At 39.8% G+C, this 15829-nt stretch overlaps 1 protein-coding gene across 5 annotated transcripts in view; it reads right to left on the bottom strand.

The window, feature by feature from the left end:
- Positions 1 to 14126, bottom strand: part of LOC121961553 (ninjurin-2-like) — a 32832-nt gene extending 18706 nt beyond the window's left edge. For all 5 annotated transcript variants that reach the window (XM_042511590.1, XM_042511593.1, XM_042511589.1 and 2 more), the window contains exon 1: positions 13896 to 14126. In XM_042511590.1, coding sequence (XP_042367524.1) covers positions 13896 to 13991 — 96 coding nt within the window. In that variant the 5' untranslated portion in view covers positions 13992 to 14126. The remainder of the gene's footprint in view (positions 1 to 13895) is intronic.
- Positions 14127 to 15829: the final 1703 nt, after the last annotated feature.

Genomic DNA, 15829 nt, shown 5'->3' with positions numbered 1-15829 from the left:
TGCCACTCTATCACTTACTTTGTGAAAGGCTCTTTTTTTTTTTTTTTAATTCTACGGATGAGCCGAAGCCTGTTTGGAGTTTAAAACTTCCCTGAGGCGCACAAGCTCTCAGGCTTCGGCCATGTGTGACATCACAGGACATTCCTCCCAACGGCTTCCTGGCTTTTAACGGCTCGGCCTTCATCACCATCCACAACACACGCTTCCTTCCCCTGTGTTTGTGTCCATTGTGGGCATTCCCGCTTCCTTAGTTCCACGAATGCTGCTGTTATGTGCCAAAGCTGCATCCCAAACTGTGAGACGTTTAAAAAGACAGGCACACATAGAAACTGCCTGGGGTTGAAAATATGTGCAAACTACCCAAGCCTAGAAACTAAAAACAGAGTGTGGAAAGATTTATATGTGTATCATCATCACATGCATTCTACTGAAGAATTTAGGGATCTTTAATTATTTTCAAAACATCAACACTGTGTTTTGGAGAAGTGTGAAGATTTTCTGCCACTTAGGGGCACTATAACAAAACTGTGTATTTCCAAAGGCCTCTCATAATTCATTAAGGGACAGCCATTAGATGATAAACATCCAACAACAAACTGCATGTTAGCAGAGTGAAATGCATTTAACATTTTTCACTTTTACATTCATTATCCTGAAATCCACATAAGTACACATCAAATACAAATGTCATATTTGTGCAAAGAGGCATACGAAGAAGATTAAGAGCGGATGGGTCCTTCAGAGTTGGCAGTTTCAATTTCCTTCCCTGTAAAGATGTGACAAGTGGAAATGTACTGAAGCCAAAAGTTATACAAGTATAGATTACGCCTTCATACACAACAGTCACCTACACCAGGGATGCCGGCTCAACCAGTTTGATATGGACAGGTGTGCAGCAAGGTCAGAGCTTCTTTTTCTCTGTCTATGCATACACTTGAACCTGTACTTAACTTGTTGCTTGTGTATGTATCACCAGCACGATATACTATATGCAGTAGCATACCGTGGGTTTTTAGTCAGGGCCAGCAGTAATGACCTGCCGACACTGCCACATACAAAACACATCAGCACACTATTTGCACCACTGCATCAGCATCAACACCAACACGAAAACTGATCTTAAACAACAACAACACCACTAGCAGAGATTGTAGCGCCACCATCAGATCATCATGTCTCCAAGCAACAACACAACATGGCAGGAAAAACTTTCCATACAATAAATATTACCATAATATTATCACTGCACGGCCTTCAGTTCAATAAGAAAAAATACCAAAAAAAAGTTGGACCCATTAATACTTATCACACACAGCCTTAACAATGCAGAATGTTGTACAAACCACAACAATACATTAACTTTATCTGAGAAAATAAAGTAGCACTCACCCATCACTTGTAAATAAAATCCATCCTTTGGTGCTTTCTGATGAAACTTTCAATGACTTCCTCGTGCAGTTGTGCTTCCTGCTTTAGATGAATGAGCAGCTCCTCTATGCAGACACAAGCCAGTGCCGACAGTCGTGTTTGTCCAGTTGTATTCCCTTCACATGTTTTGATGAATTTGAGAGCCGAGAAAGATCGCTCAACTGAGGTTATGGACACTGGGATTGTTACGATCAAGCATGTGAGGGTATAAAGTTGTGACAAATTGTCTGCAAGCCCCGTGCTCCTCAGAAATGTCAGTTGATCACTTGGGCTCTTCCCCTGAAGGTTTGTCATGTTATACATCACTTTGAATTCAGCTGTGAGTCTGGGAAGGTGAAACTGTGCTCCTTTCATTCAGGCTCCTGAGCTCTGACTCGGGAAATGTCTGAATCAAGCAAGGCAACAAACAGCAGCCTTGTGTGATCTTCAAAACGATTCTTAATTTGTGCTAGTTTAGCTCAGAGGCTTGACGTTTGATAGCTGCCTTCGTGAAGCTGCTAAAACCAGAGCTATGCCATGTTCCCTAAGTGTTGTTTAACAGTAAACATGACCGGCAAATTAGCTTGTTCCGCTCCGTGCTAGCTGTTAGCCACTTATAGCGGCTGTAGTTGCTCTGGGTGAAATGCCGCAAAAAAACCTTTGTTTTCCTTGGAAAGTCCATCCAGTTGACCAGTTCAGGTGTAGGTCTTCCTCTTGTAACCATTTCTTTGGTGAAAAAGGAACTTGAAGAAGCTCGGCAACAAGCGGCTATTGTCCTGCCCCATCAATATGTATGTAGCTTGTTTGCTAACGTCAAAGCCCGCCAAATCAAGCTCAAAGCTAATGCCGACGCTAAAGGCTAGCGCAGCGATACATCCGGGGCGTTCTGTCACAGCAAATCAAAATCTGATTGGTTGAAAGTACTGTCACTCAAAGTTGTACCACAAGAGCTGGTCTGAGGAGCTGTGATACATTTAAGTGACATAGGAAATCCTAATACAGCTCCATAAGAGAAAAAAAAATTGTTTTGTGGATAAATGTCACACTGAGCAAGGAATTACACACAGACACATTTCAGGCACATTTCAATTTAATTATGAAAAAAACGATGATTTTGATTTTGACAGGACCAGTAGAGAAGGCCTTGATGGCCTTGACAGCCCACCACTGACTATATGTGCCATATGTGTGAGGTAAAGCAACATGTAGAAAAGCAAGGACATGTTGAAAATGCAAAGTGTGACACGGGTTATTCATGTATGACAAGATGTAGGTAAATTTGTCCAATGTACACATAGAGAAGTACCTGGAGGTAAAGTGTTACACACATACTAAAGTGGTTTACCAATTACTACAAATGTATGTTGTGTACATTGAGGTCATAACTGCAGTTGCGCTGATTTAAAAAGAGATATTCAGGCTGTATATTTAAACATATGGTTTGTGTGAGTGCAACCTTTGTAGTTACTTTATGAATCGGTGCAGTCAGATAAAGCTGAAATCTTTTATGTTAAATATCTGCCAGAAACTACACACTTATGTGTGAGCATTAGATGACGTCCTCTATCCTCTCTCTGGATATCTTTCCCTCCTAGCTTCTTGCTAACCTTACATTAGCTGCTCTGTCTCGAAATTTTTCGTCTGAAAAGATGTACAGCAGACTGAAATTCGTCGGTGCGGTTCTGTCGGGAGATGCAGTGACCAGCGGTGAGTAAGAAAAGCAGAAATAATACATTTAAAATTGTTAAATTGTGGTCCAGGAAAAGTCCGCTAGCCGCTAAGCTAGATTACGCAGTGTAAAATGTTTTAGGCTAATGCTAATGAAGTTAGCAAGATGTAAATGTGGAGGAAACATTATTTACAAAACACAGTTGTTTTGTCTGTGATCTTTGACACTTATTATTGAGCTGAGTTTCATACTTGGTTTAAAATATGATGTTTGCCTCTCTTTGAGATGTTTTTCTTTATGTCAGCTAGCCCTTAAATTTTAGGAAAAAGATCAAATGAAAACATTTTTTTTTAACAGAAAGTGTTTTCAGACAGAATGAACCAGTTTTAATTATTTCCAGTTATAGAAAATATAATATAAAAAAAGGGTTGGCAATTTTGTAACCAACTGTGTTAAATGAGTATATGATATTGGCTTGATCGACCTAAATCGATCGACCAGCATAATATAGCATCATATTGTGATGAAACTAGAAATATACACTCCTAACCTTCACATAACATGTTCTTATGATGCAGGTTGACAATCAATAACTCAGTAAACATACTCATATCATGCACACATGCACACTGTGTTAGTTCCTGTGACTTTATGACAGCAAACTATTGCCCCATTTTAAGGACATAAAATACTGCACTCCTTTGCACTTTGTTTCAGTGGTACACACAGGGAAGTTCATTTATTAAAATAATAAAAGCAATGATGAGATACCCTGAGATACCTGTATGCCATTACTGTGACTGTAATCAGCACATGTGCCCAAAGGAACAGAAGAAAACAGGAAAAATCACAGTCTCACTCCCTGGTTACCACAGGAGTTATTATTGCTGGGGCAATGTGGTAATGATCAACATGGATCTGAGGCCTTTCTGATCAAAGCTTATTCAACAGCCACTTGTGTAATTTCAGATAACCACAAGACTGTGATGTGCTTCCACTGTTGGAAATTATTGTGTTTAATGATGGAAGTTTTCCACTGAGACAAATCTCTAAACATTCAGTGCCACGTCTGCTTTTTATTTTCACACACAGAGTAAATGCACATCCTCACTATTAGTTTAAATGAACAGATTTATGTCATTTTACGTTGAAGTTTCTTTACTGTCAGGCAGTAGATAGAGAAATGAGCATCATATAAGTAACAACTGCGCAACACATGCAGAAAAAGTGAATAATTATTTTATATTTTTATGAGTTTATAGATAAATCTAACTTGACTTAAAATAACTATGTTTATTACAAATGTAACATTATGTCACATGACTTACCGGTACGTATATTGTCTTTAAAATAACTTCATATCTCCTTTTTTAACATGGGAAACAAACATCTGTTTGAAAGTCTTGAGTTTGCTTGACCCATTCACCTCAGCTCCAGCCTGCTCAATGCAAACTTTCTGGCTCTTAATTCATAAATCTCTTTACACACTCAGACTGTAGGGACTCACCTTTCATTTAGGAACAAAACCCGAGTCACTATAACGTAAATCATTAAATTTTAGTGTGAAGACTTTGGTTAAGGTCAGGGTAAGATTTAGGTGAAGGTTAGGTTTAGGGAAAGTCTCCAGGAAATGCATGTAAGTCAATTTAATGTCCTCTGAAGTGATGGAAACATGACTTTGTGTGTGTGTGTGTGTGTGTGTGTGCGTGTCTGAGAAGAAGTGAATAACTATTTGTCAAAGAGACGTTACTGCTGTTTATTTTCACTGTGGAGGTCAAAAGGGTAGACGGATATTCCTGCGCAAATACACACACAGAGGCGTAAACATAAATGCAATAGATCAGGAACGGTGACTAAACCTCAGGCAGGTCATCTATTTAGCTCCCCCGAGGCTCCTAAATATGATGTATATGTTTGCACAGAGCAGGCTTATGCAGACAGAGAACTGAGAAAAATGCTGTGAAAAAGTTTATGTGTCCGGTCATGCGGAAGTTTAAAAATACAACGTGTGAGATTAGAGCTGCATGTATATACAAGTAGCCAGAGCATATAGTTTTGTTGAGCATAGAATTGTGATGCTAATCATTTATAACTGGCAACTTTATTTTCTTCAAGAATACACTCAAAAAGCTGACATTTTTAGTGTCTCCCTGCCTTTTAGGAACTTAAAAAGTATGACATTTTGTTAGACAATTTATGTGAGAATATCTAAAAATTAAAAAAAATAAAAAGATTTCACATTAATTGCAGACAAATGAAAATATAAAGTGAGTTCCCGAAAGACTTGGACGATGCTTTTGTGGTTTCACAAAGAGGACAATAAATAACAGAGAGCCTTTGTTTCACTTTTAGCGTGATCTCATTGTGTTGAAATCAACAATCGTCCCATGAGCACAGCAGGCACCGGGGAACATCAGCGACGGAGACTGGATGAGGTAAGGCAGAACCTCACCCATCTCCCACACTAGTTTTCTCCCTCCATCGTTCCTGTCCTGCTCCCATTTTTTCCCATTAACACATATAAGATCACAAATGACCTCACACAGCTACATCATGCTATTGCATTAGCTAAATAGTCGTCTGCTTGTACACAAAGCTTCGAATGATGCTGTTATGTTATTGACCCTTGCAAACACAACAGGCTTACACGCAAGCCACATATTTACATGCTCACAAACAGACACTGTACATATATCAACTGAACAGTTCATACATACACACACTTGTTAACCCACACGCAAGATTGAGCAGAAACATAAACGTCCGGGGTCTTTCCCACACAAACGCTTTGTCTTATTCGATGACCTAGCACTCTCAGTGGAGGAAAGGAAAACATAGATACAGTGAGGTCTGTATTTACCTTTAGATTCACATAAATGCACACATACTTTATAGTGCATACAGCATAGCAACACATTTTATCAACAAACTCAAGAGGTCAGATTCTGTGTGTGTCTCAGTTTGTAGCCCGACTAACTTTTTTTTTCTCGATTTCTGCATGCCAAGTTCTCTCTCTCTCTCTCTCTCTTCTCTCTTTTTTCTATGATTTCTAATGATTTTTACCCCCTTCCTCTCTCACATTTGGTGAAGTATTTCTTTTAAGGAATAGTTGAGAAGAATGATATCATTATTGCATCTGTGCACTCAGTATCAACTCCTACTTAAAGCACAGACTTTATGCTTCACCCCCCCCACCGCACACAAAGCCTCTAGAGCATTGTAAATGTTTATGACATTATACATCTTTATGTCTATTTTTATGTGTATGCATTTCAGCAGATGTGTGTCTGTATGTGTGTGTCTCTATATGTGTTTGGCCATGATCCAAGCACAGCACATGGTACAATAGATGCCTACAGATCTAAATGAAGTGTATGGTACCTCAAACCACTGCAGTTAAATGCAGCCTAGCTACAAGCACAGTTGTTTGACAACTCGCAATTCTCTGAAAATAAATACATCTTTCTGAATTCTAAGAAAAACACTTTACAGCTGCGTATGTTTTTATGAGAAGGGTGTGTAAGGTTATGAAAAGACATGGTGATCTTGGATTTATAAGTTCGGTGTGCACTTTTGATTTAAGTGTATCTGTGTGTTTGTGTGAGTTATGGTGTTGTGAGTTGTAGCGTCCCAGCAGGGGAGCCTCGGCACTAGAGAGGGGGTTTCCTGTTTTTTCTTGGCCAATACGACTGGAACAAGTGGATGAGTAACAAAAGTGTGACACAACACTCTTCGCCTAAAGCTGCAGCTTGTGATTTGTTTCATGCGTAATAATCAGCTCAAGGTTTTAAGGATGAGCGTTTAGTTGGTTTGACAAATAACGTCTTTAGGAAATATATGATCATGCAGTCTTTCACTGGAAATAACATTTAAGAAGCTGTTGGAGTCAAGATTTTAAATCCGGCTCAAGTGGAAGCAAAGACGCCGACTGTTCTGTTTGACTCTGTGACACAAAAATTGTTGGTTTGAGAGTGAGAGACAGAGAGTGAGAGCAGGAGACAGAGAGACTGATCTCTGTGTGTGATAACTTAATTGTTTATATCTGGAGGGATCTAAGTTTTCGTGTGGTATCACTCATTTCACACACGCTCACTCTATAAAACCTTCTAAAAATCTGTTCACGTTTCTGCACATGCACACAAATGGCAGTGAATTGGGCTCTTTTCCCGTGAACCTGTTTCGGATTCAAACCGAGTCGGCTGTCATTTCCCTCGCTAAAAAATGAAAAGAAAACATACCCGCCCCCCCTTTGACAGAGGAGGAGGAAGAGGAACAGGGAGATAGAGAAAGGAATGTGTTAATAAAGAAAAAAAAAAAGATGTGGACTGTATGAGGAAGAGAGACAGAGTTGAAGGAAGACCATAAAACAAAGAAAGAGGGAAGAAAGATATTAAGTGCTATATATTCACAGTAATGTATACATTCATGGTCATACATTAAAAAAAAAGTGAAATATTATATTTTTGTGTTTTTGGCCCTACTAACCATCTTTCATCCACTTTATCCATTTTAGATACATGTTTCAAAAGTAAATTTAGATACACTTGATATGAGAAAAAATGCTTTTGTAAATTTCTCAGAAACACAGTTTAAATTATTCTGTCTTGTAATAATGTTAAAGAGGCTGAATTGCATCTTTGCTGGACATAATAATTGTCAGTCGTTACCAGTAGAAACCTAAAGAGGTAGCCTGGGTTATTCTGACCTTACTAACAATTAAATTGCATCAATAGGCAGAACCACTTCTTCTTCTTTTCTACTTTATGTATTGAATTAATTGAATTCTGGCAGATTGGAGGCTTAGCAGCGGGTGGAACAACTTTGTGCAATTTTTAAAAAGTTGCATTCTGATTAAATGTTTTGGTGTATACAATCTGACTACGCAATCTGGATATTAAATTCCAGCCTGAAACATGTATGCTATAGTTTGTACATACAAAGTAAACATTACATTACAAACCTATTACACAACAACAGTCATTTAAAGATGAGGCTCTGTTGGGTCTCAGATTAAAGTTCCCGGAATCACACACACACACACACACACACACACACACACACACACACCTTATCGTACTTCACACTCACACTCAGAATGTGGCATTTGCCATGTAGGGGCCAAGAAGGGGTTACACACACAGACACACACACACACACACACACACACACACACACACACACGTAATGTCAAAGAGAGGCAACAGTGTATTCTCGGAGTTGAGAGAAGTGGAAAGGAGATGAGCAGGACGGTGGTCATTGAGGGACACTCAACAGCAGACATTAAAGCAGACGGATAAAAGAAACAAGTATTCTGGTTAACAAGCTGCTGTTTAGACAGAAATACAGGAAAAACAACATTTAAATACAGTTGTTGCCATTGTTATGACACATATAGGCGTTGTTATTGTTGGAATAAGTGACATGTGAAATCAGTCTTAAAGTGACCCTACCCCTCAAACTTGATTATAACATGTAGTCACCACTGGTTGGCAGCCAAACATGATTATTTGCCTGGGTGAAGTGCTTCGTAGAAGCAGAGCACGTCAAACTGTAATTTCTTACAACATATGATGGTTTGCTTTCAGGCTGTTTAACTTATACGAATAGTAGAAATTTTAAAGTTATCGTACTAAAACAAATATAACAGTTAAGGGACCACCTTCTTTTGAGAGTGTGACCATTTTTAGCCCGTTCTGTTTCTAACACTTCAAATACTGCTGCTTAGTCAGTGATTTCAGAGCTAGACATGACACAAAAAGCCACCTTTCACGGCAATATGATACACCACTGGAAGGTGTCAGTTAATAAACTGGTCGAATGGCACCTGTTGCAGACAGTATAATACACTGCCAGTTGGCCTGCTGTCACCTTTCATGGCAGTATGATACACCGCCGGCATCAGTTTGAAATGCTGCCAGTAATGATGCAATATAAGGAGCTGGTCCCTATAGGGCGGCCTGGACTGACAGTGGATGGGTCCAACAAACTCCAGACTTTTAACCAGGAGCCTGCTGTTCACTTTTTTAAGCCAAACCATATGGATTTTTTTCTAAACCTAACCATGTGCTTGTTACGCACAGGAAAATAAATGTAAATAGGAGTTTTACCAGCCTTATCAGTTTATTTTGAAAAAGAGTGTATACATCTAACGAGCAGAAAATGTTAATTTCCTGTGAAAAGAAACAGACACGCTGTCCCAGAGTGTTCAAAACAGACACAGGAGGATAGCTAGTGCATCATACTTAGACGTGAATGGTACTGACCGATCACTGACCGGCAATATTTGACGAGTTGGGGTGAGAATGTGTTGACCATGCTCTGTCTTTGAAACATGGCTGCCATGCTTGTAGAGGCTGTGTGATTCCTATAAATTGTGTGTGAGTGCTCCACGCCCTGTTGCTGTGCACTATACATAGAGAGTGACTTAGAGGTGTAAAGCCTTCACACCATGGAAATAGATTCATCATGCTAGCTTCACACAGACCCAGCTTGAAAACCTCAGAAATCCAATTTCAGCAAATGACACACTCTCCTTAGGACCTGATTTGAAGCTCTGCTGAGTGCAGCATGTCTGGATGTTGAAAAAAATGATGTTATGAATTCAGAAACCCTAGAAATCCATTTGAAAAAAAGCAGAAATCCACAGCCGTCAAACTGTATTGAAAGTCTCACAACATGTGAAGCTTCATTTCTCAACTGGTCTTAAAGGGTGAAGATAGGTTGTTTAAGTCAAGTTCATTTTATAAATAAAATCTCTCAACACCAGATATCCAAGGTGCACTATGAGTACTGACCCATGGCACAAAGTCACCACACTATATCAAGGTGTTAATTAGTCTGTTGAGTGATAACAATGGCACAGTTACCCTAGGAACCAGACAAATCTGTGAGTACCTTTTTTACTTGCTCCCGCTGATTCCTCTCACTTTCACACTGATTTCTAGCCACCTGGCACTCGAGCCAATCACAACAATTTATCTAATTTGGGGCTATGACTGACAACCTGCAGAGCTTTCACGCTTAATGCAAAATACATGATGATGTCATTTTTGGGTTGCATACCCTCACAAAAGGGACACTTTGGAGAGCATAAACCTAGCTGAGGAGACTGGCGGTGTTTTGTGCTGGCGCGTCATTGTCTCGTGAGGGTAGAGGAGTAAAATTAGCGCGTTCACGCCCGGTGTTGTATTTTCATCAATGCCAATCAGAGCTGGAGGCAAGAAATACCTGTGATTACATTAAAAAGCCAGATGTTAGCAGATGTTAGCAGGTTTTTTTGTGCATGGAAAGGGACTATAGAAACAGAAGCTGAGCTGAGAGGTTTCGGCGAACTAGTTTGGCGATACCTGGCTATGACTGATTCAGTGTCACTGATCATAAATCAGTGAGATTTCTGGGTGTAAAAACTGGAACAAATGAGTTTCCATTTATTCAAAAAACAAGAAAATGAATCTTTAATAAATATTTATACATAATTCGCGACTGAAAGTGAGTTTTAAATCTTGGAAAGAGCAGGTATCAAAAACAGCATCAGCACATGGTCCACTCTGTAAAGTAAAACAAGATCATATGTGATCCGAACAAGCTTAAAGACTTGCATAATGTCACAGTGGCTATAAATTACAAGTAATTAAGTTACTGTACGATGCAGTGGCAAGTTTCAGATTGTAGAGAAAACCTCATCTAATTACATAGCTGGTATTCTAAAGGACAATATCCATTTCATATTTTTTGTCCCACTACCACTGGCTCTTACTCTATCATCTACTACACCTGCTCCTTTAGTGCAGTGGCAACTAGCCATTTATCTGTCTGTCAAAACAACATGGCAAACACATAGTTGTAATGTATTAATGATAGCATAAATCAAACAAACCACAAGCTTGATCTGGCATTGACATACAGGATGTTTATCATGCTGAGAGAGCAATCTCTTAAACACACATGCATACATCCGCTTTTCTAGGGATGACACATTTCTCTTTTCACATCTGCCAACATATGATTAAGCAACCAAAGTGGTGATGAATAGTTGTGGTGAGCACTTGCGGTTGCGAATATAAATATTTACATTGTGAGGCACATGATATGATTATTACTGCCGTAGTGACTGTTGGTGGTCAAATGGCGCAATATGTTCTTAGCATATCTCTGATTAGTGCAATGCCGCCTTTAAAAGCAAGAACAATAACTACAGAAATGGTAAATTTGGAAAAAAAATAGTTGAGCTTCAAGTTTGAAAGCTAGTTAAGCAAAGGGAAAGATTAATAATAAAGAAAGACAAGCAATAGCTACAATTCATTATCACATCCTATGATAACTGTGTTTTTATATGATATAAAAAACTAATTAAGTAAGATTTTGAATATTAAAAAGATGATTTTAAATGCAGGAAACACATCAGCAAAGTGGGTAAATTAGCTTACACAGGCTAGCTTTCACCAGGTTGCCTTAACTAGCTAGCATGGAGTCATTTAGGTTTTTACCTATGTTTTTCTAACTTGATATGTTGACTTTTTTCGTAAGTTCTATGTTGTTATGATTTTGTAGCTGGTAAAACAGACGTTAGAAAGCCCAGGTATGGTCTTAACTCCATTCAGCCAATTTAGTTACTGTGTTTAGGCATTATATGGCAGTATAGTCCTTGGGCTCTTCCAGCACTCATTGTGGTTTTAATCACCATTTAAAATCCATGTAAGTCATTTTAATTCTTCATTCTGTTGCTTAAACATACACCAGCTACTGTAACAGCTTTCTGTGGTTTTCTGTGACGACTTATCCCCAACATTACAAAAACTGCATCTCATAAATAGTTTTATTGTTCAAGGTCTCAACTAATATGCAAGTGTGACACATCAAAACATGAGAAGGAAATTCGCAGATGGAAAGTGTGGTTGTGTTTTCAGTTAAATGAATGAACAGAGTCAGCATTCACAAGCTGTAAATTTGGATGTGGTTAGCAAACTATAACCTTACTTTTGCTGCGACATAAATTCATACTGCTGCTGCAACTGTCAACCTGCTGACAGGAAGTGAAATGACAGATATGAGATTTGTAGGCATACTGAGTAGCTGCTGCTGACCTGACAGTTTGTACTTTCACTTATCAGTTTGGTTTATACTTTTGTACCTCTTTAGGTGAATTTTCCTATTACTGATTTACAGTACCATACAATAAAATATAGAAGATTCCAGAAAATATTCACATGAAATCAAATGCAGATCAAGCTATCCATTGCATTGCATTTTTCTGTTTTTGCATTTTTGCAATTTCGCGTTTTTGCATCTGCCACTGTAGTTTGCAGCCCCTTCATAACAAGCCAAACAGCATTTGCAAAATGCAAATTTCTAATGTGAAATTGCGTTAATCAATGTTTTTACCAGTTTAAAACATCACGTCCATTTGTTTTGGAGAGGAAGAGATCTCTGTGGATAATTCGGCTGCCGGTAAAAACATCCTGAATGTCTAGATCGTAAGGTATCAGATAAATAAAGGTGAACACACATTAGCAGGTGCTGGGCTAGTGGTCGATCTGTGTCAAACCGAACAGTGTAGTAGAAACACTTCTACACACTGCTCCTTTATTGGAAAAAGCAACATTGTTAGTTATTAAAGAAATGGCCTAATGTTGCCTCTTCCTTGACTGACAGTAATAAAAATGAACAAAATTGGCAAAAACTCCACAAGATGATTTGTTAGGTTTGGTTTAATTTCACCTACAACACTTTAAAATACTGTGATTATATTGAGTTTGGGTGGTGCTTAAGCATATCAGACTTACTACACATACACCCACTCAGCTACTGTACACCTTTTCATCCGCATCTGTCACTGCCTCACTCACTCTCTCTCTCTCTCTCTCTCTCTCTCTCTCTCTCTCTCTCTCTCTGTCTCACACACACACACACACACACACACACACACACACACACACACACATGCACACAGCTTCTCTTGAGTAATAGCACTTTGTTCACCAGAGACTGTGTAGCTAAATATACCAGTAACTGATAGCCCTGCTGGTTGATGGGCAGGAGCACTGCTGGCCCTGACACTGATACAGAAGATGAATCACAACAGTCACCAGGGAGTGTGTGTGTGTGCGCGTGCGTGTGTGTGTGTGTGTGTGCGGGCGCACGCACACATGACAGAGGCTGTCGGCATACCTTTAACTGTAGTGAATGATGAGTTAGAGGATTATTTAAAGGAAAAAAGTAATGCAGTACACTTAATGGGATACCAAAGAAAAATAAAACCAAAAAACTAGAAAAAAGGCTTCTTTAAAAATAAACAAAATATGCCTAAAAATGAACAGACATCTTCAGGTCAGCAGCCCCACCTTGACCCCTTATTCTTGGCATTAGTGAGTACCTGTTCTGTTGACCAGTCTGCATTAGAGGACTTTATTAGCCTTTGCACCCAGGTCCTAATTGATATTTGATGGATGTTGCGATCGTAACTTAGTCTCAGAATAGAGTACGGACACTCAGACGAACCCAGAGAGCCACACAGCAACCCTCTGATCCTCAGCTCTCACATAGGCTGCACATACCACAGCTCTGCGGCAAAGCTAAGACAGGAGCAGCGATTCAGAGTCGCAGATAGACCAGGGTTGAGAGGAAGGGAGATGAAAAGAGGTAAAGAAACAGGGGGAAACAGAGAGGAAGAGATGGAGGAGAGGCCATGGCTAAACATGCAGAAAGATTTTGCAACTTCATTCACATTTTTCTCTCTAAGTCTGTCTCCTCAGTTTCTACCTGTCTCTCCCCAAGTCTCTCATTTTTTCACGCATTTCACTCTCTTTTTGGGTGCACTAACCTGCAGAGGGCCGCTGGCTGGCATGGTGGATCTCAGCGACGTCAGGTCGATGTCTCGGCCCTGCTCCCCTCTCTCTGTCTTCCCAAGTCCCTGCATAATAAGGCCCCGAAGCGAGCAAGCAACCAAGCACACACACACTTGCACACTCAAGTGTTGCCCCCACAGCAGTGAAAATGCTAATGCAAGGATGGCAGTGGTCGTTATGAAAGGAAATGACCCTGGACGCCAGGCACCAAGCACCAGGCAAGGCCAGGGAGGACAGCCGAGGGACAAACAAACGGCTTATTCACCCCCGTCTCTCTCTCTCTCTCTCTCTCTCTTACTTTCCACTCTTTCAGCCTGTCTCTTTTTCCCTCAATTCTCCCCATGTACCAAATCAAGGTAGTAAAAATGCTGGAACACCAAATGAACCATCATATTGAAAACCAGGCAAATATTGTCAAAGTGTTAGACTGTCTCCAAATCTAAAGTTACTCATGTCCCCACTATGACTCCATTTAACCAACCAAACCAATGCACACCAAGATGTGTCTATTTGTGCTTGTTTGCCCAACAAAAACATTCTGCTGTATTTCTGCTAAGTTAACTGAGGTCAGATGTATTCTTGTAAAAGCACTGAGGCTCCACTGTTGAAGTTCTCAAAACCTGGGGACCCCAAGGCTCTGTAACAGGGACCCAAAGATAGTATGTGCATAGGAGAGAAGCCAATAGATATCAGGAGTGTTAGAGATGGATATCTCAAAACCTGGGCGAATAAAGTATATTTGCTACATACCTTTACAGAAAACTAAAAAATATGTTTTGTTCTTTCCTGACATGAGTAAGTGAGTCGGGGCTGTTCTCATGCACTATTGGTAAGTTTCCAGTGTACCAAAATTTGTATATATTCCATATAATGATAAGCCACTAATTTGTGCATAACCCAGATATTTGGAGGGCTGCAATCAAGTGACCAATGTGCTAACAGCAGTCCCAAGCGATCCTGTGAGGAGGCAGGTTAGGGCGATAAATGGGTCATAAAATACAGGACTTTCCACAGGGACTTTCCTACAGGAGACCACTGTTCAGAACCGTGTGAACTTTCATTTTAAGGTATATTGTCATTATGTGTCTTTCCCTAAACCTAACCTTAAGTTTATGGTGATTACATAACTTTATGTTAAGGATGTACCATCAATTATGGGGCGCCAATTCGTAGAACATTTTATAAACCCTTTGATAAGGATGCGTTGCTCGGTAACATCCATGGATACGGCTGCACGTATCTACTGTACAGTCAAGTCAACCTTATTGTAAATTCTGCCATAAATAAAGGAAATAGACAGGAATAAAGTGCTTTTTCTCCCAGACCCCCGGTGTAATAAAATCGCAGTTAAAGGAAGGCACACATGAAAACACACAAGCACCAACTTCAAGTATAAATGGGAGATCAGCAAATTGTTTAGTTTGTAAATTTTACCAACGCTAGCTACCATAAGCTACTGGTCATACCAGACCAAGAAAAATGTGGTATGCTTGCTGCAGTGTCACTGGATCATTTGTTTGAACACCAGAAAATGACATAACCATCCCTCTTGCATCAAGCGCGAAGGCCGTGAAAGTTGATGTGGTGCTTGGTTGTGCAACTTTGAATTTTTGTCACTAGGCACTAACTGCACGCCTGTGCTCTTTAGCTCAGCAGGCGTGACTGGCCAGATTCACCTGCACAGACATCTCTACAAGTCTTCATTGAGAGATCATCAGAACAGTCAAACGGCCAGAAATCGCCAGGAGAAAGAAGAGGCTTCATGGAACGAGTGGTGACGGGCGGGGAGGCAAAACATCGTAAAATAATTTTGTCTTGAAGGTAAGCAACAGTTACAGTACACTAATACATCTTTTGTTGCTATGCCAGTATTCACTAGTGTTAACAGGGTAGCCTACTTTTATAATTA

This window comes from Plectropomus leopardus, chromosome 22 (genome assembly GCF_008729295.1).
Source record: "Plectropomus leopardus isolate mb chromosome 22, YSFRI_Pleo_2.0, whole genome shotgun sequence".
Taxonomy (NCBI): Eukaryota; Metazoa; Chordata; class Actinopteri; order Perciformes; family Serranidae; genus Plectropomus; species Plectropomus leopardus.
The sequence above is the reverse complement of the archived record's forward strand: the minus strand, read 5'-3'. Positions and strand labels throughout refer to the sequence as shown.